At 45.7% G+C, this 23,507-nt stretch overlaps 1 protein-coding gene across 1 annotated transcript; it reads right to left on the reverse strand.

The window, feature by feature from the left end:
• Positions 1–431: 431 nt before the first annotated feature.
• Positions 432–17,798, reverse strand: LOC124027077 (ras-related C3 botulinum toxin substrate 3-like). The gene is made up of 6 exons (XM_046339625.1): positions 17,620–17,798; positions 10,934–11,005; positions 10,610–10,727; positions 4,065–4,127; positions 1,191–1,350; positions 432–750 (listed from the first exon to the last, which is right to left on the reverse strand). Exons 1-6 carry the CDS (start codon positions 17,652–17,654, stop codon positions 620–622), a joined length of 579 nt encoding a protein of 192 aa, XP_046195581.1. The 5' UTR covers positions 17,655–17,798; the 3' UTR covers positions 432–619.
• Positions 17,799–23,507: the final 5,709 nt, after the last annotated feature.

Consider the following 23,507-nt stretch of genomic DNA (forward strand, 5'->3'; position numbering starts at 1 on the left):
CTACTACTCCCTTAAAAACAACAACCCTATTCCCTACATAGTGCACTACTGCTCTCCTACAAGCAACAACCCTATTCCCTACATAGTGCACTACTACTCCCTTACAAACAACAACCCTATTCCCTACATAGTGCACTACTACTCCCTTACAAACAACAACCCTATTCCCTACATAGTGCACTACTACTCCCTTACAAACAACAACCCTATTCCCTACATAGTGCACTACTACTCCCTTACAAACATCAACCCTATTCCCTACATAGTGCACTACTACTCCCTTACAAACATCAACCCTATTCCCTACATAGTGCACTACTACTCCCTTACAAACAACAACCCTATTCCCTACATAGTGCACTACTACTCCCTTACAAACAACAACCCTATTCCCTACATAGTGCACTACTACTCCCTTACAAACAACAACCCTATTCCCTACATAGTGCACTACTACTCCCTTACAAACAACAACCCTATTCCCTACATAGTGCACTACTTTTGGCCAGTGTTAAAGGGGGACTAGAGTAGTATTTGAGACACTGACAGCGATAGATTAGCAGTAGATTCAGTTTTAATTTCTTGCAGACCCCCTCCTCCTCGCCCCCCCCCCCTCCCCTCAGAAGAGGGTGCACTTCTTGCGCCTCTTTTTGATTGGTGGCGGGCACAGGACAGCCCGGATGGCCTCGTCGAAAACCGTCTTCAGCCCCCTCTGGGTCAGGGCTGAGCACTCCAGGTACTTCACCGCACCTGTAGGGGACAGGAGACAGCCAATCAGAGAAGGGGATGAGGACAGACACACACATCCAATTGGTCAGTCAGAAACTTGGGACTCAAAAATAGGTGAGTTCACCTAGAGCTCAAAGAAGCTGTCAGAAACACATTCAAACACACTACATCCTCGCTCTCGTTCTCAAACTACAACACCACCCTCCACAGACACCCACCTATCTCCCGTGCCATGGCCAGGCCCTGAGGGTAGGTGATTGGGGACAACTTCTAAAACACCACCCTCCACAGACACCCACCTATCTCCCATGCCATGGCCAGGCCCTGAGGGTAGGTGATTGGGGACAACTTCTAAAACACCACCCTCCACAGACACCCACCTATCTCCCGTGCCATGGCCAGGCCCTGAGGGTAGGTGATTGGGGACCACTTCTAAAACACCATCCTCCACAGACACCCACCTATCTCCCGTGCCATGGCCAGGCCCTGAGGGTAGGTGATTGGGGACAACTTCTTGTCCCTCAGCCTCTCAATAGTGTCCTTGTCGTCCCTCAGGTCCAGCTTCGTGCCCACCAGGATGATGGGGGTGTTGGGGCAGTGGTGACGCACTTCCGGGTACCACTGTTCAAGGTCACATAGAGGTCAAAGGTCAAGGGTTCATTTTCATTTCATTTGAACCTTTATTGAACTAGGCAAGTCAGTTAAGAACAAATTATTATTTACAATGACGGCCTACCCCGGGCCAAACCCAGACGACACTGGGCCAATTGTACGCCGCCCTATGGGACTCCCAATCATGTCCGGTTGTGATACAGCCTGGATTCGAACCAGGGTGTCTGTCGTGACGCCTCTACCACTGAGATGCAGTGCCTTAGACCATCATTGTAAACAATAATTTGTTCTTAACTGACTTGCCTAGTTACATTTTTTTAAATGTAATAAAAATTAACCCTTGACCTCTATGTGACCTTGAACAGTGGTACCCGGAAGTGCCACTGTTAAGATCATGAAGGTCAAAGGGTTATAAGGTCTTAAAGGTCGACCTACATAAAGAGGTTGCGGAGTTGGGCCAACAGCCCCAACAGCAACATGAATAAACACAATGTAACACTGTACAGTGTAGAGCTGACCATATTAGAGATATGACTGTACAACGTGGAGCTGACCATATTAGAGATATGACTGTACAATGTGGAGCTGACTATATTAGAGATATTACTGTACAATGTAGAGCTGACCATATTAGAGATATGACTGTACAATGTGGAGCTGACTATATTAGAGATATTACTGTACAATGTGGAACTGACCATAGAGATATTACTGTACAATGTGGAGCTGACCATATTAGAGATATGACTGTACAATGTGGAGCTGACCATATTAGAGATATGACTGTACAATGTGGAGCTGACCATATTAGAGATATGACTGTACAATGTGGAGCTGACCATATTAGAGATATGACTGTACAATGTGGAGCTGACTATATTAGAGATATGACTGTACAATGTGGAGCTGACCATATTAGAGATATGACTGTACAATGTGGAGCTGACCATAGAGATATTACTGTACAATGTGGAGCTGACCATATTAGAGATATTACTGTACAATGTGGAGCTGACTATATTAGAGATATTACTGTACAACGTGGAGCTGACCATATTAGAGATATTACTGTACAACGTGGAGCTGACCATATTAGAGATATGACTGTACAACGTGGAGCTGACCATATTAGAGATATGACTGTACAACGTGGAGCTGACCATATTAGAGATATGACTGTACAATGTGGAGCTGACCATATTAGAGATATGACTGTACAATGTGGAGCTGACCATAGAGATATTACTGTACAACGTGGAGCTGACCATATTAGAGATATTACTGTACAACGTGGAGCTGACCATATTAGAGATATTACTGTACAACGTGGAGCTGACCATATTAGAGATATGACTGTACAATGTGGAGCTGACCATATTAGAGATATTACTGTACAACGTGGAGCTGACCATATTAGAGATATTACTGTACAATGTGGAGCTGACTATATTAGAGATATTACTGTACAACGTGGAGCTGACCATATTAGAGATATTACTGTACAACGTGGAGCTGACTATATTAGAGATATGACTGTACAACGTGGAGCTGACTATATTAGAGATATTACTGTACAACGTGGAGCTGACTATATTAGAGATATGACTGTACAACGTGGAGCTGACCATATTAGAGATATTACTGTACAACGTGGAGCTGACTATATTAGAGATATTACTGTACAACGTGGAGCTGACTATATTAGAGATATGACTGTACAACGTGGAGCTGACTATATTAGAGATATTACTGTACAACGTGGAGGTGACTATATTAGAGATATTACTGTACAACGTGGAGCTGACTATATTAGAGATATGACTGTACAACGTGGAGCTGACTATATTAGAGATATTACTGTACAACGTGGAGCTGACTATATTAGAGATATTACTGTACAACGTGGAGCTGACCATATTAGAGATATTACTGTACAATGTGGAGCTGACTATATTAGAGATATTACTGTACAACGTGGAGCTGACTATATTAGAGATATTACTGTACAACGTGGAGCTGACTATATTAGAGATATTACTGTACAACGTGGAGCTGACCATATTAGAGATATGACTGTACAACGTGGAGCTGACCATATTAGAGATATGACTGTACAATGTGGAGCTGACCATATTAGAGATATTACTGTACAACGTGGAGCTGACCATATTCGAGATATTACTGTACAATGTGGAGCTGACCATATTAGAGATATGACTGTACAATGTGGAGCTGACCATATTAGAGATATGACTGTACAATGTGGAGCTGACCATATTAGAGATATGACTGTACAACGTGGAGCTGACCATATTAGAGATATGACTGTACAATGTGGAGCTGACCATATTAGAGAAATGACTGTACAACGTGGAGCTGACCATATTAGAGATATTACTGTACAACGTGGAGCTGACCATATTAGAGATATTACTGTACAATGTGGAGCTGACCATATTAGAGATATGACTGTACAATGTGGAGCTGACCATATTAGAGATATGACTGTACAATGTGGAGCTGACCATATTAGAGATATGACTGTACAACGTGGAGCTGACCATATTAGAGATATGACTGTACAATGTGGAGCTGACTATATTAGAGATATTACCATCACTGTTATTTAGCAGGGCGATAGAGATATGACTGTACAATGTGGAGCTGACTATATTAGAGATATTACCATCACTGTTATTTAGCAGGGCGATAGAGACACTCACCTTAGCTCTGACGTTCTCAAAGGAGGCAGGGCTCACCAGAGAGAAGCATGTCAAGAACACGTCCTGTTTCGGACAACACACAGAAAACAGACAGTATATTAAACAGGCTGACTAAACAAGAGACACTGCATGGAAAAACAATGAGTGACTCTCTAGGTTCTGTATAGAATAGGACAGCAGCTGGAGAGACTACAGGGTGAGTTGGACTCTGTGACTCTCTAGGTTCTGTATAGAATAGGACAGCAGCTGGAGAGACTACAGGGTGAGTTGGACTCTGTGACTCAGTGACTCTCTAGGTTCTGTATAGAATAGGATAGCAGCTGGAGAGACTACAGGGTGAGTTGGACTCTGTGACTCAGTGACTCTCTAGGTTCTGTATAGAATAGGACAGCAGCTGGAGAGACTACAGGGTGAGTTGGACTCTGTGAATCAGTGACTCTCTAGGTTCTGTATAGAATAGGACAGCAGCTGGAGAGACTACAGGGTGAGTTGGACTCTGTGACTCAGTGACTCTCTAGGTTCTGTATAGAATAGGACAGCAGCTGGAGAGACTACAGGGTGAGTTGGACTCTGTGAATCAGTGACTCTCTAGGTTCTGTATAGAATAGGACAGCAGCTGGAGAGACTACAGGGTGAGTTGGACTCTGTGACTCAGTGACTCTCTAGGTTCTGTATAGAATAGGACAGCAGCTGGAGAGACTACAGGGTGAGTTGGACTCTGTGACTCAGTGACTCTCTAGGTTCTGTATAGAATAGGACAGCAGCTGGAGAGACTACAGGGTGAGTTGGACTCTGTGACTCTCTAGGTTCTGTATAGAATAGGACAGCAGCTGGAGAGACTACAGGGTGAGTTGGACTCTGTGACTCAGTGACTCTCTAGGTTCTGTATAGAATAGGACAGCAGCTTGAGAGACTACAGGGTGAGTTGGACTCTGTGATTTCTGTGACTCAGTGACTCTCTAGGTTCTGTATAGAAAGAGACTACAGGGTGAGTTGGACTCTGTGATTTCTGTGAATCAGTGACTCTCTAGGTTCTGTATAGAATAGGACAGCAGCTGGAGAGACTACAGGGTGAGTTGGACTCTGTGACTCAGTGACTCTCTAGGTTCTGTATAGAATAGGACAGCAGCTGGAGAGACTACAGGGTGAGTTGGACTCTGTGATTTCTGTGACTCAGTGACTCTCTAGGTTCTGTATAGAAAGAGACTAAAGGGTGAGTTGGACTCTGTGACTCAGTGACTCTCTAGGTTCTGTATAGAAAGAGACTAAAGGGTGAGTTGGACTCTGTGACTCAGTGACTCTCTAGATTATGTATAGAATAGGATAGCAGCTGGAGAGACTACAGGGTGAGTTGGACTCTGTGACTCAGTGACTCTCTAGATTCTGTATAGAATAGGACAGCAGCTGGAGAGACTACAGGGTGAGTTGGACTCTGTGACTCAGTGACTCTCTAGGTTCTGTATAGAATAGGACAGCAGCTTGAGAGACTAAAGTATGCGTTGGTATTCAGAGCAGGTACGGGAGCCTTACATAGGAGCTGGAGGAGTCTGGAGTTGGGGCCTCGCAATGCAACAGCAGTGTGTGTTTGTTTGTGTGTGTGTGTGTTTGTGTGTGTGCAGGGGTTCCTCTGGACAGGGAGGCAGACAAGATGTGTTAATGAGGCAGACAGGATGTATTAATGAGGCAGACAGGATGTGTTAATGAGGCAGACAGGATGTATTCATGAGGCAGACAGGATGTGTTAATGAGGCAGACAGGATGTATTAATGAGGCAGACAGGATGTGTTAATGAGGCAGACAGGATGTGTTAATGAGGCAGACAGGATGTGTTAATGAGGCAGACAGGATGTATTAATGAGGCAGACAGGATGTATTAATGAGCAGACAGGATGAGGCAGACAGGATGTGTTAATAGGCAGACAGGATGTGTTAATGAGGCAGACAGGATGTGTTAATGAGGCAGACAGGATGTGTTAATGAGGCAGACAGGATGTAGGCAGACAGGATGTAGGCAGACAGGATGTAGGCAGACAGGATGTGTTAATGAGGCAGACAGGATGTAGGCAGACAGGATGTAGGCAGACAGGATGTGTTAATGAGGCAGACAGGATGTAGGCAGACAGGATGTAGGCAGACAGGATGTGTTAGGCAGACAGGAATGAGGCAGACAGGATGTGTTAATGAGGCAGACAGGATGTGTTAATGAGGCAGACAGGATGTATTCATGAGCAGACAGGATGTATTAAGACAGGATGTATTAATGAGACAGACAGGATGTGTTAATGAGGCAGACAGGATGTGTTAATGAGGCAGACAGGATGTATTCATGAGGCAGACAGGATGTATTCATGAGGCAGACAGGATGTGTTAATGAGGCAGACAGGATGTATTCATGAGGCAGACAGGATGTATTAATGAGACAGACAGGATGTGTTAATGAGGCAGACAGGATGTAGGCAGACAGGATGTAGGCAGACAGGATGTGTTAATGAGGCAGACAGGATGTGTTAATGAGGCAGACAGGATGTATTAATGAGGCAGACAGGATGTATTAATGAGGCAGACAGGATGTATTAATGAGGCAGACAGGATGTATTAATGAGGCAGACAGGATGTATTAATGAGGCAGACAGGATGTATTAATGAGGCAGACAGGATGTGTTAATGAGGCAGACAGGATGTGTTAATGAGGCAGACAGGATGTATTAATGAGGCAGACAGGATGTATTAATGAGGCAGACACAGGATGTATTAATGAGGCAGACAGGATGTATTAATGAGGCAGACAGGATGTGTTAATGAGGCAGACAGGATGTAGGCAGACAGGATGTATTAAGAGGCAGACAGGATGTGTTAATGAGGCAGACAGGATGTAGGCAGACAGGATGAGGCAGACAGGATGTGTTAATGAGGCAGACAGGATGTATTAATGTATTAGGCAGACAGGATGTGTTAATGAGGCAGACAGGATGTGTTAATGAGGCAGACAGGATGTGTTAATGAGGCAGACAGGATGTATTAATGAGGCAGACAGGATGTATTAATGAGGCAGACAGGATGTATTAATGAGGCAGACAGGATGTGTTAATGAGGCAGACAGGATGTATTAATGAGGCAGACAGGATGTATTAATGAGGCAGACAGGATGTGTTAATGAGGCAGACAGGATGTATTAATGAGGCAGACAGGATGTATTAATGAGGCAGACAGGATGTATTAATGCAACAGGATGTTCAGACAGGATACAACAGGAACACAGAGTTTGAGGCAGACAGGATGTAAAACAGGAAGGCAGACAGGAGTTAATGAGGCATACAGGAGTTAATAAGACAGGATGTGTTAATGAGGCAGACAGGATGATTCATGAGCAGAAGGATGTATTAATGAGAGACAGGATGTGTTAATGAGGCAGACAGGATGGTTAATGAGGCAAAGGATAAATACAATAGGCAGACAGGATGTATTATGAAGACACTGGAATGGTAGGATTTTGCAATGGAAGAAGGATGATTAATGAGTACAGATAGAAATGTGTTAATGAGGCAGACAGGATGTAGGCAAAATAGGCAGACAGGATGTTATAATGAGGCAGACAGGATTGTTAATGAGGCAGACAGGATGTGTTAATGAGGCAGACAGGATGTATTAATGTGGGCAGGATGTATTAAGATGCAGTAATCTAATGAGCTGCTCTGAAGTTGGCAGACTTAATGCTAATGAGGCAGATAGGAGTGTTAATGAGGCCAGTTTCAGAGGATTTTTGTAGTTCAGGATTCCAGTCATTGGCAGCAGATGTATTAATGAACTGGAAGGATGCGGTTAAAGCAGACAGGATGGTTTTGCAGACAGGATGTGTTAATGAGGCAGACAGGATATACCTGAGGAGACAGCATGCTACAGGTGAGGCAGACAGGATGTGTTAATGAGTGACCAGACAGGATGTATTAATGAGGCAGACAGGATGTATTAATGAGGCAGACAGGATGTGTTAATGAGGCAGACAGGATGTGTTAATGAGGCAGACAGGGTTTGATGTTAATGAGGCAGACAGGATGCCAACAATGAGGCAGACAGGATGTATTAATGCAGACAGGATGTATTAATGAGGCAGCTTTATTAATGAGGCAAACAGGATTGCACTAATGAGGCAGACTGATCCATTTTGTTGAGGCAGACAGGATGTATTAATGAGCAGACAGGATTATTAAAGGCAGACAGGATGTATTAATGCAAAGCAGTTCGACACATACAACAACACAGAGTTACACAGGATGTAAAACAAACATACAGTCAATTACAGTATAAACAAGGTATGTTTGAGCAAATGAGTGAGATGATGCTTTGTTGGTGATACAATATAGCAAGTAAAACACTGGAATGGTAGTTTTGCAATGGAATTTAACTTTGGATTGGAGAGTTTGATAATGGGTCTGGAAGGAGCAAAATAAACAAATTTATAAAATAAACACCTGGGTAAAGAGGTAGTTGTTTGGGCTAAATTATTCTAAGTGGGCTGTACCATGCAGTAAGTGAGCTGTTGACAGTTGGTGCTTAAAGCTAGTGAGGGAGATGAAGTGTTTCCAGTTTCAGAATTTTTGGGGATCAGTCAGACAGAGAACTGGAAAGAGAGGTTGCCAAAGAAAGAATTGGTAATAGGGGTGACTAACAGATTACCTGCTGGATAATTTTAAACAGGAGGGGAGATATGTGACCAGCACAGTTGATTTGATAGGGGGATTTTGCAGGTCTTTCAGATGACATCAGCTGGGTTTGGATTTGGCAAAGGTGAAGGAGCAATGGTGGGTAGGGGGCTTTGGGACAAAAGTTTCTGTGATAGACTGCAGATTTGTTGTTGGTATTGGAGGCTATTTTGGACATCGCCAGGTGGAAAGGTAGGCCATGGTCAAAGTGGTATGTTTGGTTGAATGATGCTTTGATTGATTATCTAGATTTAACGGTGGTGGACAGATGTTTAGCCTCAGAGTTTACAGTGGACACTGGGAGGTAGGTTTTGTTATTCTCCATGGATTTATCAGTGGTGACAGTGTTTTGCCTCAGAGCAGTGGGCAGCTGGGAGGGGATGCGTGTTGCTTTCCAATCCATGGGGATTTATCAGTGGTGACAGGTGTTAGGGGTTGCAATCAGGTGGATAATTTTGGGAGAGGGTCCAGATTGTCTCCAGTTGATTTGTAGGTGATTCAGTTTTCAGCTAGCCTTTCAGGACATCAGCTGTCTGGATTTGGGAGGAGGTGCTGGGGGCTCCATGGGCAAGTTTCTGCTGAGTGCAGAGCTGTTTCCGGGGTTGGCCTCAGGTGGAAAGTAGGCCAGCTGGGAGAAAAGTGCTTGTTGAAATGATTGATTATGGATTTATCGGTGGTGACAGTGTTTCCTAGCCTCAGAGCAGTGGGCAGCTGGGAGGAGGTGCTGTTATTCTCCATGGATTTATCAGTGGTGACAGTGTTTCCTAGCCTCAGAGCAGTAGGCAGCTGGGAGGAGGTGCTGTTATTCTCCATGGATTTATCAGTGGTGACAGTGTTTCCTAGCCTCAGAGCAGTAGGCAGCTCGGAGGAGGTGCTGTTATTCTCCATGGACTTTACAGTGTCTCAAAACTTTTGGGAATTAGTGCTACAGGATGCAAATTTATGTTTGAAAAAGCAGGCCTTAGCTTTCCTAACTGACTGTGCATATTGGTTCCTGACTTCCCTGAAAAGTTGCATATCACGGGGGCTATTCGATGCTAATGCAGTATGCCACAGGATGTTTTTGTGCTGGTCGAGGGCAGTCAAGTCTGGGGTGAACCACAGGCTATATCTTTTCTTAGTTCTACATTTTCTGAACGGGGCATGCTTATTTAAGATGGTGAGGAAAGCACCTTTAAAGAGCAAACAGGCATCCTCTACTGACGGAATGAGGTAAATATCCTTCCAGGATACCCGGGCCAGGTCGATTAGAAAGGCCTGGCTCGCTGAAGTGTTTTAGGGAGCATTTGACAGTGATGAGGGATGGTTGTTTGACCGTGGACCAATTACGGACGCAGGCAATGAGACAGTGATCGCTGAGATCCTGGTTGAAGACAGCAGAGGTGTATTTAGAGGGCAAGTTGGTCAGGATGATATCTATGAGGGTGCCCATGGTTACGGATTTAGGATGGTACCTGGCAAGTTCCTTGATAATTTGTGTGAGAATATGACTACTCTCCTCTCTGGCTGGGATGGGCGAAACGCTAAAATAGCCCCCCTAATAATTTTCTCTGAAGCAGCAGCCAGGCAGGCAGGGAGCTGTGTTTCTGACTGAGCCGCCACTGGCGAGATAATGAGGAAAACAGTGGAATAACAGGAAACTGTGTGGAGAATGAGTTAAGCAGAACCAGGAAGACACAAAATGGAGGATGTGGAATGTGTAGGAGTGATAATGAATGAGAGATGGGGGTGAGTGAGTGAGTGAGTGAGTGAGTGAGTGAGTGAGTGAGTGAGTGAGTGAGTGAGTGAGTGAGTGAGTGAGTGAGTGAGTGAGTGAGTGAGTGAGTGAGTGAGTGAGTGAGTTACCGTCTGTGGATAGGACAGTGGTCTGAGCCTGTCGTAGTCCTCCTGTCCTGCAGTATCCCACAGTCCCAGATTCACTGGTTTCCCATCTACCATCACATTGGCAGAGTAGTTGTCAAACCTGAGAGGACAGGATGTTGTTCAGAGAAGTACACACACATAACCAGGCTTGCGCACACACACAAACAGGCATGCGCATACACCACACACACAAACAGGGATGAGGGATGAGAGGGGAACCCTTAAACAGAGACATTCATATGCTGTTGTTACAGTAGTACACACACACACCATCATTGCAGTGCAGCTTCATGCTATGATACTCACACTGTGGGGATGTATTCTCCAGGGAAGGCATTGGTGGTGTAGCTGATGAGAAGACATGTCTTCCCCACCGCTCTGAGAGACAAACAATGACACATTTTCTTTATGATCTATTTCACTTGCTTTGGCAATGTGTTTCCCATACCAATAAAAGCCCTTAAATTGAAACATTTTTTATTTATTTTACCTTTATTTAACTAGGCAAGTCAGTTAAGAACAAATTCTTATTTTCAATGACGGCATAGGAACAGTGGGTTAACTGCCTTGTTCAGGGGCAGAACGACAGATTTGTACCTTGTCAGCTTGGGGGTTTGAACTTGCAACCTTCCGGTTACTAGTCCAACGCTCTAACCACTAGGCTGCCCTGCCGCCCTCTCTCTCTCTCTCTCTCTCTCTCTCTCTCTCTCTCTCCCTCTATTTCTCTCTCTCTCCCTCTATTTCTCTCTCTCTCCCTCTCTCTCCCTCTCTCAACATGAATTGAGAGAGAGAGAGAAATATATATAGAGAGAGGGGTTATAGAGAGAGAGAGAGAGAGAGAGAGAAATAGAGGGAGAGAGAGAGAGAGAGAATAATCAAATCAATAAATAAAGGCTAAAGGCTGTGTAGGCTGTGTATGTGTTGTTGTGTGTGTGTGTGTGTGTGTGTGTGTGTGTGTGTGTGTGTGTGTGTGTGTGTGTGTGTGTGTGTGTGTGTGTGTGTGTGTGTGTGTGTGTGTGTGTGTGTGTGTGTGTGTGTGTGTGTGTGTGTGTGTGAACACAGACACTGTCCTACATAGACTTTTGGCTGGGGGGGGCACATTGGCAGACCACAGCTGCCTTGCTATGTTGTTGTCTTAGGTCTCTCTTTATGGACTGTTGTGTTGTCTCTCGTCGTGATGTGTGTTTGGTCCTATATTTTAATTTTAATCCCAGCCCCCGTCCACGCAGGGGGCCTTTTGCCTTTGGTAGGGTCAATGTAAATAAGAATTTGTTCTTAACTGACTTGCCTGGTTAAATAAAAATAGAAATATCAGAGAGGTGGACCTGCTATCTGAAGACTCCACATCATTTCCTGTGTGTGTGTGTGTGGACATGTTAGACCATACTTGAAGTCCCTATGAGAACAGTAAAGAACAAAACTTTGACCAACTGGGGACATTTTGTTGGTCCCCACAAGGTCAAATGCTGTTTCTAGGGGTTTAGGGTTAGAATTAGGTTAAGGGTCAGAATTAGGTTAAGGGTTAGAATTAGGTTAAGGGTTGGAATTAGGTTAAGGGTTAGAATTAGGGTTAAGGGTAGAGGGTTAGAATTAGGTTAAGGGTTAGAATTAGGTTTAGGGTTAGAATTAGGTTAAGGGTTAGGATTAGGTTAAGGGTTAGAATTAGGTTAAGGGTTAGAATTAGGTTAAGGGTTAGAATTAGGTTAAGGGTTAGAATTAGGTTAAGGGTTAGAATTAGGTTAAGGGTTAGAATTAGGTTAGGGGTTAGAATTAGGTTAAGGGTTAGAATTAGGTTAAGGGTTAGAATTAGGTTAAGGGTTAGAATTAGGTTAAGGGTTAGAATTAGGTTAAGGGTCAGAATTAGGTTTAGGGTTAGAATTAGGGTTAAGGGTAGAGGGTTAGAATTAGGTTAAGGGTTAGAATTAGGTTTAGGGTTAGAATTAGGTTAAGGGTTAGAATTAGGTTAAGGGTCAGAATTAGGTTAAGGGTTAGAATTAGGTTAAGGGTCAGAATTAGGTTTAGGGTTAGAATTAGGGTTAAGGGTAGAGGGTTAGAATTAGGTTAAGGGTTAGAATTAGGTTAAGGGTTAGAATTAGGTTTAGGGTTAGAATTAGGTTAAGGGTTAGAATTAGGTTAAGGGTTAGAATTAGGTTAAGGGTTAGAATTAGGTTAAGGGTTAGAATTAGGTTAAGGGTTAGAATTAGGTTAAGGGTTAGAATTAGGTTAAGGGTTAGAATTAGGTTAAGGGTTAGAATTAGGTTAAGGGTTGGAATTAGGTTAAGGGTTAGAATTAGGTTAAGGGTTAGAATTAGGTTAAGGGTTAGAATTAGGTTTAGGGTTAGAATTAGGGTTAAGGGTAGAGGGTTAGAATTAGGTTAAGGGTTAGAATTAGGTTAAGGGTTAGAATTAGGTTAAGGGTTAGAATTAGGTTAAGGGTTAGAATTAGGTTAAGGGTTAGAATTAGGTTAAGGGTTAGAATTAGGTTAAGGGTTAGAATTAGGTTAAGGGTTAGAATTAGGTTAAGAATTAGGTTAAGGGTTAGAATTAGGTTAAGGGTTCGAATTAGGTTAAGGGTTAGAATTAGGTTAAGGGTTCGAATTAGGTTAGGGGTTGGAATTAGGTTAGGGGTTAGAATTAGGTTAGGGGTTAGAATTAGGTTAAGGGTTAGAATTAGGTTTAGGGTTAGAATTAGGTTAAGGGTTAGAATTAGGTTAAGGGTTAGAATTAGGTTAAGGGTTCGAATTAGGTTAGGGGTTAGAATTAGGTTAGGGGTTGGAATTAGGTTAGGGGTTGGAATTAGGTTAAGGGTTAGAATTAGGTTTAGGGTTAGAATTAGGTTAAGGGTTAGAATTAGGTTAAGGGTTAGAATTAGGTTAAGGGTTCGAATTAGGTTAGGGGTTAGAATTAGGTTAGGGGTTGGAATTAGGTTAGGGGTTAGAATTAGGTTAGGGGTTAGAATTAGGTTAAGGGTTAGAATTAGGTTTAGGGTTAGAATTAGGTTAGGGGTTAGAATTAGGTTAGGGGTTGGAATTAGGTTAGGGGTTGGAATTAGGTTAGGGGTTAGAATTAGGTTTAGGGTTAGAATTAGGTTAAGTGAAATGCTGAATACAACAGGTGTAGTAGACCTTACAGTGAAATGCTGAATACAACAGGTGTAGTAGACCTTACAGTGAAATGCTGAATACAACAGGTGTAGTAGACCTTACAGTGAAATGCTGAATACAACAGGTGTAGTAGACCTTACAGTGAAATGCTGAATACAACAGATGTAGTGACCTTACAGTGAAATGCTGACAACAGGTGTAGTAGACCTTACAGTGAAATGCTGAATACAACAGGTGTAGTAGACCTTACAGTGAAATGCTGAATACAACAGGTGTAGTAGACAGATGTAGTAGACCTTACAGTGAAATGCTGAATACAACAGGTGTAGTAGACCTTACAGTGAAATGCTGAATACAACAGGTGTAGTAGACCTTACAGTGAAATGCTGAATACAACAGGTGTAGTAGACCTTACAGTGAAATGCTGAATACAACAGGTGTAGTAGACCTTACAGTGAAATGCTTACTTTACAAGCCCTTAACCAACAATGCTTTAAGAAGTTAAGATGATAAAAATAAGTGTTAAATAAAAAATAGATAAGTAAAAAATTGAAAATAAAAGTAACAAATAATTAAACAGCAGCAGCAAAATAAGAAGTGTGACTATATACAGGGTGTTACGGTACAGAGTCAATGTGGAGGCTATATACAGGGTGTTACGGTACAGAGTCAATTTGGAGGCTATATACAGGGTGTTACGGTACAGAGTCAATGTGGAGGCTATATACAGGGTGTTACGGTACAGAGTCAATTTGGAGGCTATATACAGGGTGAGTCAGAGTTTGGAGGCTATATACAGGGTGTTACGGTACAGAGTCAATTTGGAGGCTATATACAGGGTGTTACGGTACAGAGTCAATTTGGAGGCTATATACAGGGTGTTACGGTACAGAGTCAATGTGGAGGCTATATACAGGGTGTTACGGTACAGAGTCAATGTGGAGGCTATATACAGGGTGTTACGGTACAGAGTCAATGTGGAGGCTATATACAGGGTGTTACGGTACAGAGTCAATGTGGAGGCTATATACAGGGGTACCGGTACAGAGTCAATGTGGAAGCTATATACAGGGTGTTCCGGTACAGAGTCAATGTGGAGGCTATATACAGGGTGTTACGGTACAGAGTCAATGTGGAGGCTATATACAGGGTGTTACGGTACAGAGTCAATGTGGAGGCTATATACAGGGTGTTACGGTACGGAGTCAATGTGGAGGCTATATACAGGGTGTTACGGTACAGAGTCAATGTGGAGGCTATATACAGGTGGTACCGGTACAGAGTCAATGTGGAGGCTATATACAGGGGGTTCCGGTACAGAGTCAATGTGGAGGCTATATACAGAGGGTACTGGTACAGAGTCAATGTGGAGTCTATATACAGGGGGTACCGGTACAGAGTCAATGTGGAGGCTATATACAGGGGGTACCGGTACAGAGTCAATGTGGAGGCTATATACAGGGGTACTGGTACAGAGTCAATATGGAGGCTATATACAGGGGTACTGGTACAGAGTCAATGTGGAGGCTATATACAGGGGTACTGGTACAGAGTCAATATGGAGGCTATATACAGGGGGTACCGGTACAGAGTCAATGTGGAGTCTATATACAGGGGTACCGGTACAGAGTCAATATGGAGGCTATATACAGGGTGGTACTGGTACAGAGTCAATGTGGAGGCTATATACAGGGGGTACCGGTACAGAGTCAATGTGGAGGCTATATACAGGGGGTTCTGGTACAGAGTCAATGTGGAGGCTATATACAGGGGTTCCGGTACAGAGTCAATGTGGAGGCTATATACAGAGGGTACTGGTACAGAGTCAATGTGGAGTCTATATACAGGGGTACCGGTACAGAGTCAATGTGGAGGCTATATACAGGGGGTACCGGTACAGAGTCAATGTGGAGGCTATATACAGGGGTACTGGCACAGAGTCAATATGGAGGCTATATACAGGGGGTACTGGTACAGAGTCAATGTGGAGGCTATATACAGGGGTACTGGTACAGAGTCAATGTGGAGGCTATATACAGGGGGTACCGGTACAGAGTCAATGTGGAGGCTATATACAGGGGTTCTGGTACAGACTCAATGTGGAGGCTATATACAGGGTGTACTGGTACAGAGTCAATGTGGAGGCTATATACAGGGGGTACTGGTACAGAGTCAATATGGAGGCTATATACAGGGGTACTGGTACAGAGTCAATGTGGAGGCTATATACAGGGGTACTGGTACAGAGTCAATGTGGAGGCTATATACAGGGGTACCGGTACAGAGTCAATGTGGAGGCTATATACAGGGGTTCTGGTACAGACTCAATGTGGAGGCTATATACAGGGTGTACTGGTACAGAGTCAATGTGGAGGCTATATACAGGGGGTACCGGTACAGAGTCAATGTGGAGGCTATATACAGGGGGTTCTGGTACAGAGTCAATGTGCGGGGGCACCGGTTAGTGGAGGTAATATGTACATGTAGGTAGAGTTAAAGTGACTATGCATAGATAATAAACAGAGAGTAGCAGCAGTGTTAAAGAGGGTCTGGGTTGCCCTTTGATTAGCTGCTCAGGAGTCTTATGGCTTGGGGGGTAGAAGCTGTTAAGAAGGCTTTTGGACCCAGACTAGGGTTAGTTTTAGGGTTAGGGAAACTAGGACTTTGAATGGGACTTTTCTCTCTCGGAGGACCTGAGCCCTAGGACCGTGCCCCAGGACTACCTGACATGATGGCTCCTTGCTGTCCCCAGTCCACCTGACTGTGCTGCTGCTCCAGTTTCAACTGTTCTGCCTTATTATTATTTGACCATGCTGGTCATTTATGAACATTTGAACATCTTGGTCATGTTCTGTTATAATCTCTACCCGGCACAGCCAGAAGAGGACTGGCCACCCCACATAGCCCGGTTCCTCTCTAGGTTTCTTCCTAGGTTTTGGCCTTTCTAGGGAGTTTTTCCTAGCCACCGTGCTTTTACACCTGCATTGTTTGCTGTTTGGGGTTTTAGGCTGGGTTTCTGTACAGCACTTTGAGATATCAGCTGATGTACGAAGGGCTATATAAATACATTTGATTTGATTTGACTGTATTACATGTCCCCACAAGGTTAGTTGTACAATATTGCGCATGTGTGTGTGTTGCCCATCCCCTAAAAAAAAAATCCTAGACAGCCTCCCCCACACCCCTGTTTAGCTATGCTATGCAGTCCAGTGCACCCTACCTCCACACACTACCCAAAATCTACGCCGCATCCGCACCGCATCACAATGTAGCAGAAGTCAAATAAACCTGTCTTTCAAAGATGTCTATGGTAGAAAGGCTATATAAACACGGCATTTTGCATAGGTGCCCATGCCCATCCGTAGCCCGTGCCTCCGTAGGAGCTGGCTGTGTAGGTGTGAAAGCATTACATCATTTAATGAGTCTCAGCCAAGCCCTCCCAGCGACATTTCTGCAACTATGCACATATTAATGTATATTTCACAATTATGCTCAACCCCCCCGAAAAATATGGGTTTCCAAATGTTGTTAATCCGAGAAGCTTTAGTTAGTTTCTAATTTTTTATATTTCAATGAAACGTTCAAATAGCTTTAGTTCAATTTCAGGCATAATATTTCACACCCGAACTTATAATGTATTGTGCAAAACCTGGCGGAAAATTTGGCGAATACATTGATAACATGAAATCACAAAGGAGGCTAACAAAATAAAAAATGTAATTGCTCAACATTCATTTTACGCTCACGCACTGATGAGAGAGCGGATTCTAGAGAAGTGAGCGCCGACCCATTCAACCCGCTATAGCCCCAGCCCTTTACTGCAACAATTGCCCTCACAGACTCGAAAAAGGACACATTTTCAGCCTAAACACACACAAAAGGTCTTACCCATCGCCCACCACGACGCATTTGATGGCCTGCATTTTGCAGAGGGTGGTGGTATCCAACGACGGACTATTCCCTGGTTTTAAAATGGCAAATTGTTTATCATTTCTGATATATCGCTAATAATAAGTGAATTGGTACAGCTCCTCGCGACCAGGCTGCAGTAGCGGAGGGAGGCAGTGTCGAATCCCGGCGGAACCTCCCGGAAAAGACCGAACGTGTTTAAAGGGAAAGTTTTTTTTTCCCCCGACAGCAGTTGAACTCTGTAAATGACAATGTGTTCTTCCCAAATCACACCATATTCCCTATGTAGTACACTACGGGCCCAATGGGTTCTGGTCAAAAGTAGTGCACACATAGGGATTAAGTGGCAATTTGGGACATACAACAAGTGGCTAAATGACTTAAATGTAAATGTAAGTGTCCAGTGGGTTCCTCTGTAGTGACTATTGTGCAGAGTTCTGGTGATGAAGGACTTCAGAATGGACATACACACAGAGAGAACGAGACACACCTCAAACAAACCATCAATAACCACAGTTGACACAATTTGTAAGAATGTATTTGTTTTATTGCTTGACCTGCCATTAGGAAACAACCTAAACCAAAAGGATTAGAACTGAGCACAAACAGTAAAGCAAACCTTGTACAGTCATCAGCATCATCATCATCATCATCATAATAATAAAATGGTCCCCTGGCCACCCTCTTCCCTAAACAGACACCCTATTCCCTACATAGACCACTTCCTCTTCCCTAAACAGACACCCTATTCCCTACGTAGACCACTTCCTCCTCCCTAAACAGACACCCTATTCCCTACATAGACCACTTCCTCTTCCCTAAACAGACACCCTATTCCCTACATAGACCACTTCCTCTTCCCTAAACAGACACCCTATTCCCTACATAGACCACTTCCTCTTCCCTAAACAGACACCCTATTCCCTACATAGCCCTCTTCCTCCTCCCTAAACAGACACCCTATTCCCTACAGAGCCCTCTTCCTCTTCCCTAAACACCCTATTCCTGACCAGGGCTCTAGAGTAGTGCACTATAGAAGGAGAAAGGATCCATTTTGGACACATCCCACAGGCAAAACGTCAATGAGAGCTTGAAGGCCACGTCCCAAACCACCAACCTTTTCCCCCCTCTCCTGAACTGTACACTTGCACACTTTTTTTTGTTGTTGCATGGACTTAGCAATGCTGGAAACCCCCCCCCCCCAGCCAATGCTTATACCAATCCCATGCTTTTAAATCTACGACAGGGAGTGTGCTAGCCAAGTGGACACACTATGTGAGCAAGGAAGAGAATTGGGACGAAGCCGAAGAATTGGGAGCACTAAACAGAATCCTAAACCAAAAACCTTGACCCCTATTCCCTACTCTAGATAGGAAAGGATTGGATAGGTACTAGCCATATGATAACAGCTCCACCGTGCCCTCTGATAGGTGGAGTTTTGCTCCACCTCGATGACACCGTCTGCCGCTGGACTTGCTCCAGAGACCATCCAGGCCTTTCCCCTCCGACAGCCTCCCTCCCTCCGATGACCCCTGAACCCATCCACGCCTTTCCCCTCGGACAGCCTCCCTCCGATGACCCCTCAACCCATCCACGCCTTTCCCCTCCGACAGCCTCCCTCCGATGACCCCTCAACCCATCCACGCCTTTCCCCTCGGACAGCCTCCCTCCGATGACCCCTCAACCCATCCACGCCTTTCCCCTCGGACAGCCTCCCTCCGATGACCCCTCAACCCATCCACGCCTTTCCCCTCGGACAGCCTCCCTCCGATGACCCCTCAACCCATCCACGCCTTTCCCCTCGGACAGCCTCCCTCCGATGACCCCTCAACCCATCCACGCCTTTCCCCTCGGACAGCCTCCCTCCGATGACCCCTCAACCCATCCACGCCTTTCCCCTCCGACAGCCTCCCTCCGATGACCCCTCAACCCATCCACGCCTTTTCCCTCCGACAGCCTCCCTCCGATGACCCCTCAACCCATCCACGCCTTTCCCCTCGGACAGCCTCCCTCCGATGACCCCTCAACCCATCCACGCCTTTCCCCTCGGACAGCCTCCCTCCGATGACCCCTCAACCCATCCACGCCTTTCCCCTCGGACAGCCTCCCTCCGATGACCCCTGAACCCATCCACGCCTTTCCCCTCCGATGACCCCTCAACCCATCCACGCCTTTCCCCTCCGATGACCCCTCAACCCATCCATGCCTTTCCCTTCGGACAGCCCATCCACGCCTTTCCCCTCGGACAGCCCATCCACCTTTCCCCTCGGACAGCCCATCCACCTTTCCCCTCGGACAGCCCATCCACGCCTTTCCCCTCGGACAGCCCATCCACGCCTTTCCCCTCGGACAGCCCATCCACCTTTCCCCTCGGACAGCCCATCCACCTTTCCCCTCGGACAGCCCATCCACCTTTCCCCTCGGACAGCCCATCCACCTTTCCCCTCGGACAGCCCATCCACCTTTCCCCTCGGACAGCCCCCACCTTTCCACCTCCACCTTTCCCCTCGGACAGCCCATCCACCTTTCCCCTCGGACAGCCACCCTCCGATGACCCCTCAACCCGTCTACCTTTCCCCTCGGACAGCCTCCCTCCGATGACCCCTCAACCCATCCACCTTTCCCCTCGGACAGCCTCCCTCCGATGACCCCTCAACCCGTGAACTTCCCGACCCTCTCATGAACGATGTTGTTTTCTAAATTTCTAGTCTTTTTTGTTGTTGTTGTGTGTTGCTTTTAAAACACTTTTGAGATTCTTTATGTAATAATGAATAGCACTATAAGAGTTTAATAAATTATTATATTGCTGATACCCATCCAATCCTCTCAGTTCTGCACTAGTGCCCCAAAAGGGTAGGATGTAGGAATAGGGGCTAGGGGTTGATTTGGGACACAGGTTATGACTCTAAAGCAGGTCTGCCCACCTGCGGTCCCGGGGGCCCACCTGCGGTCCCGGGGGCCCACCTGCGGTCCCGGGGGCCCACCTGCGGTCCCGGGGGCCCACCTCCGGTCCCGGGGGCCCACCTGCAGTCCCGGGGGCCATCTGCATGCTGCTTTCCTTACTAACCGTTTAAAGGTGGCCTCAGTGATGTGGCAGAGATGTAGACAGTAAACAGCACAGTGGGTCAATTTACACAACTAAGAGCATTGAAGCACGAGGCTCAACTTGTCCCGTTTTGGTGTTTTTTTCCATCTCAAATTTCATTGACACAAACTACAGTACATTTTCTCCTCCTGACCAATCAATGGCAAGCTCCTGTCCCTCACGCCTCTACACTCACACACGTACGGTTTCCATTCTGTTTCTACAAACAAATCATGGCCACCAAGCTAGAAGCAACATCACTCTGAAGTGAACATGTGTTCAGATACTGTGTGTGACTGTGAGAGAGAAGTGTTGCATCTCGCTCATCTTAGTATCTGCGGTGTTGCTCGTGGCAACATCATTTCACAGAGTCTAACTTTAAATAACACTCATTTTGACCTGGGCCACCAGGTGTGTGTGTCTCTATCCAATCAATGATATTACTTAATCAACTTAGAGCCACAGGGGACAAATGAAAACCTGAGCCGTGGACCTCTGTTCTATAAGCTGCGATCACATGACCGAAGGCAAAACTACAGTCAACGTCTGACGGTTTGGGTTCTCGTACATACTGCGCCTTACAGTTACTGTACTTACACACAGTGGCTGTGTCGCACACCGACCCGGTAAAGCTAGAATGGTGATTGTTGTTAGTCAGTGTGTCAGAAACACCTTACTGACCGTTCATCTATAGACAGAACACTGTAGTTAGTAAGATTTCAGAATGACAGTAACTTTCCCAAGTTTCCCCAGAACTCCAACCAGGAAAATAAGCTGAATTTCACAACCCTGGTTGTTAGACTGAATGATCTACAAATAAATTAAAAACATGGAATGAGACACAAACCACTAATATAAAAGGGATAGAAAGGTGTTTGACTGATTGGAACATAACACGTCAAATCAGTATGTGAGAAAGCGATGACAACAGCCACCCATTCTAGATTCCCCCAAGTCCTCCCACTGCTAGAGTTCTAGATTCCCCCAAGTCCTCCAACTGCTAGAGTTCTAGATTCCCCCAAGTCCTCCCACTGCTAGAGTTCTAGATTCCCCCAAGTCCTCCAACTGCTAGAGTTCTAGATTCCCCCAAGTCCTCCCACTGCTAGAGTTCTAGATTCCCCCAAGTCCTCCCACTGCTAGAGTTCTAGATTCCCCCAAGTCCTCCCACTGCTAGAGTTCTAGATTCCCCCAAGTCCTGCCACTGCTAGAGTTCTAGATTCCCCCAAGTCCTCCAACTGCTAGAGTTCTAGATTCCCCCAAGTCCTCCAACTGCTAGAGTTCTAGATTCCCCCAAGTCCTCCCACTGCTAGAGTTCTAGATTCCCCAAGTCCTCCCACTGCTAGAGTTCTAGATTCCCCCAAGTCCTCCCACTGCTAGAGTTCTAGATTCCCCCAAGTCCTCCCACTGCTAGAGTTCTAGATTCCCCCAAGTCCTGCCACTGCTAGAGTTCTAGATTCCCCCAAGTCCTCCAACTGCTAGAGTTCTAGATTCCCCCAAGTCCTCCCACTGCTAGAGTTCTAGATTCCCCCAAGTCCTCCCACTGCTAGAGTTCTAGATTCCCCCAAGTCCTGCCACTGCCAGAGTTCTAGATTCCCCCAAGTCCTCCCACTGCTAGAGTTCTAGATTCCCCCAAGTCCTGCCACTGCCAGAGTTCTAGATTCCCCCAAGTCCTGCCACTGCCAGAGTTCTATATTCCCCCAAGTCCTCCCACTGCTAGAGTTCTAGATTCCCCCAAGTCCTGCCACTGCCAGAGTTCTAGATTCCCCCAAGTCCTCCCACTGCTAGAGTTCTAGATTCCCCAAGTCCTCCCACTGCTAGAGTTCTAGATTCCCCCAAGTCCTGCCACTGCCAGAGTTCTAGATTCCCCCAAGTCCTCCCACTGCTAGAGTTCTAGATTCCCCCAAGTCCTCCAACTGCTAGAGTTCTAGATTCCCCCAAGTCCTCCCACTGCTAGAGTTCTAGATTCCCCAAGTCCTCCAACTGCTAGAGTTCTAGATTCCCCCAAGTCCTCCCACTGCTAGAGTTCTAGATTCCCCCAAGTCCTCCAACTGCTAGAGTTCTAGATTCCCCAAGTCCTCCCACTGCTAGAGTTCTAGATTCCCCCAAGTCCTCCCACTGCTAGAGTTCTAGATTCCCCCAAGTCCTCCCACTGCTAGAGTTCTAGATTCCCCCAAGTCCTGCCACTGCTAGAGTTCTAGATTCCCCCAAGTCCTCCCACTGCTAGAGTTCTAGATTCCCCAAGTCCTCCAACTGCTAGAGTTCTAGATTCCCCCAAGTCCTCCCACTGCTAGAGTTCTAGATTCCCCAAGTCCTCCAACTGCTAGAGTTCTAGATTCCCCCAAGTCCTCCCACTGCTAGAGTTCTAGATTCCCCAAGTCCTCCCACTGCTAGAGTTCTAGATTCCCCCAAGTCCTCCCACTGCTAGAGTTCTAGATTCCCCAAGTCCTGCCACTGCTAGAGTTCTAGATTCCCCCAAGTCCTGCCACTGCTAGAGTTCTAGATTCCCCCAAGTCCTCCAACTGCTAGAGTTCTAGATTCCCCCAAGTCCTCCAACTGCTAGAGTTCTAGATTCCCCCAAGTCCTCCCACTGCTAGAGTTCTAGATTCCCCCAAGTCCTGCCACTGCCAGAGTTCTAGATTCCCCCAAGTCCTCCCACTGCTAGAGTTCTAGAGTCCCCCAAGTCCTCCAACTGCTAGAGTTCTAGATTCCCCCAAGTCCTGCCACTGCCAGAGTTCTAGATTCCCCCAAGTCCTCCCACTGCTAGAGTTCTAGATTCCCCCAA

The sequence above is a fragment of the Oncorhynchus gorbuscha genome, unplaced genomic scaffold (assembly GCF_021184085.1).
Source record: "Oncorhynchus gorbuscha isolate QuinsamMale2020 ecotype Even-year unplaced genomic scaffold, OgorEven_v1.0 Un_scaffold_2933, whole genome shotgun sequence".
In the NCBI taxonomy this organism is placed as follows: domain Eukaryota; kingdom Metazoa; phylum Chordata; class Actinopteri; order Salmoniformes; family Salmonidae; genus Oncorhynchus; species Oncorhynchus gorbuscha.

What these genes read in the sequence shown, in the direction of transcription:
- LOC124027077 (XM_046339625.1), bottom strand. Translation starts at nt 17,654, where the DNA reads ATGCAGGCCATCAAATGCGTCGTGGTGGGCGATGG. An exon ending in CACTGTCCTATCCACAGACG is followed by an intron (nt 4,128 to 10,609) that starts GTAACTCACTCA and finishes TGTCCGAAACAG; the next exon opens with GACGTGTTCTTGACATGCTT. An exon ending in GGCCATGGCACGGGAGATAG is followed by an intron (nt 751 to 1,190) that starts GTGGGTGTCTGT and finishes TGTCCCCTACAG; the next exon opens with GTGCGGTGAAGTACCTGGAG.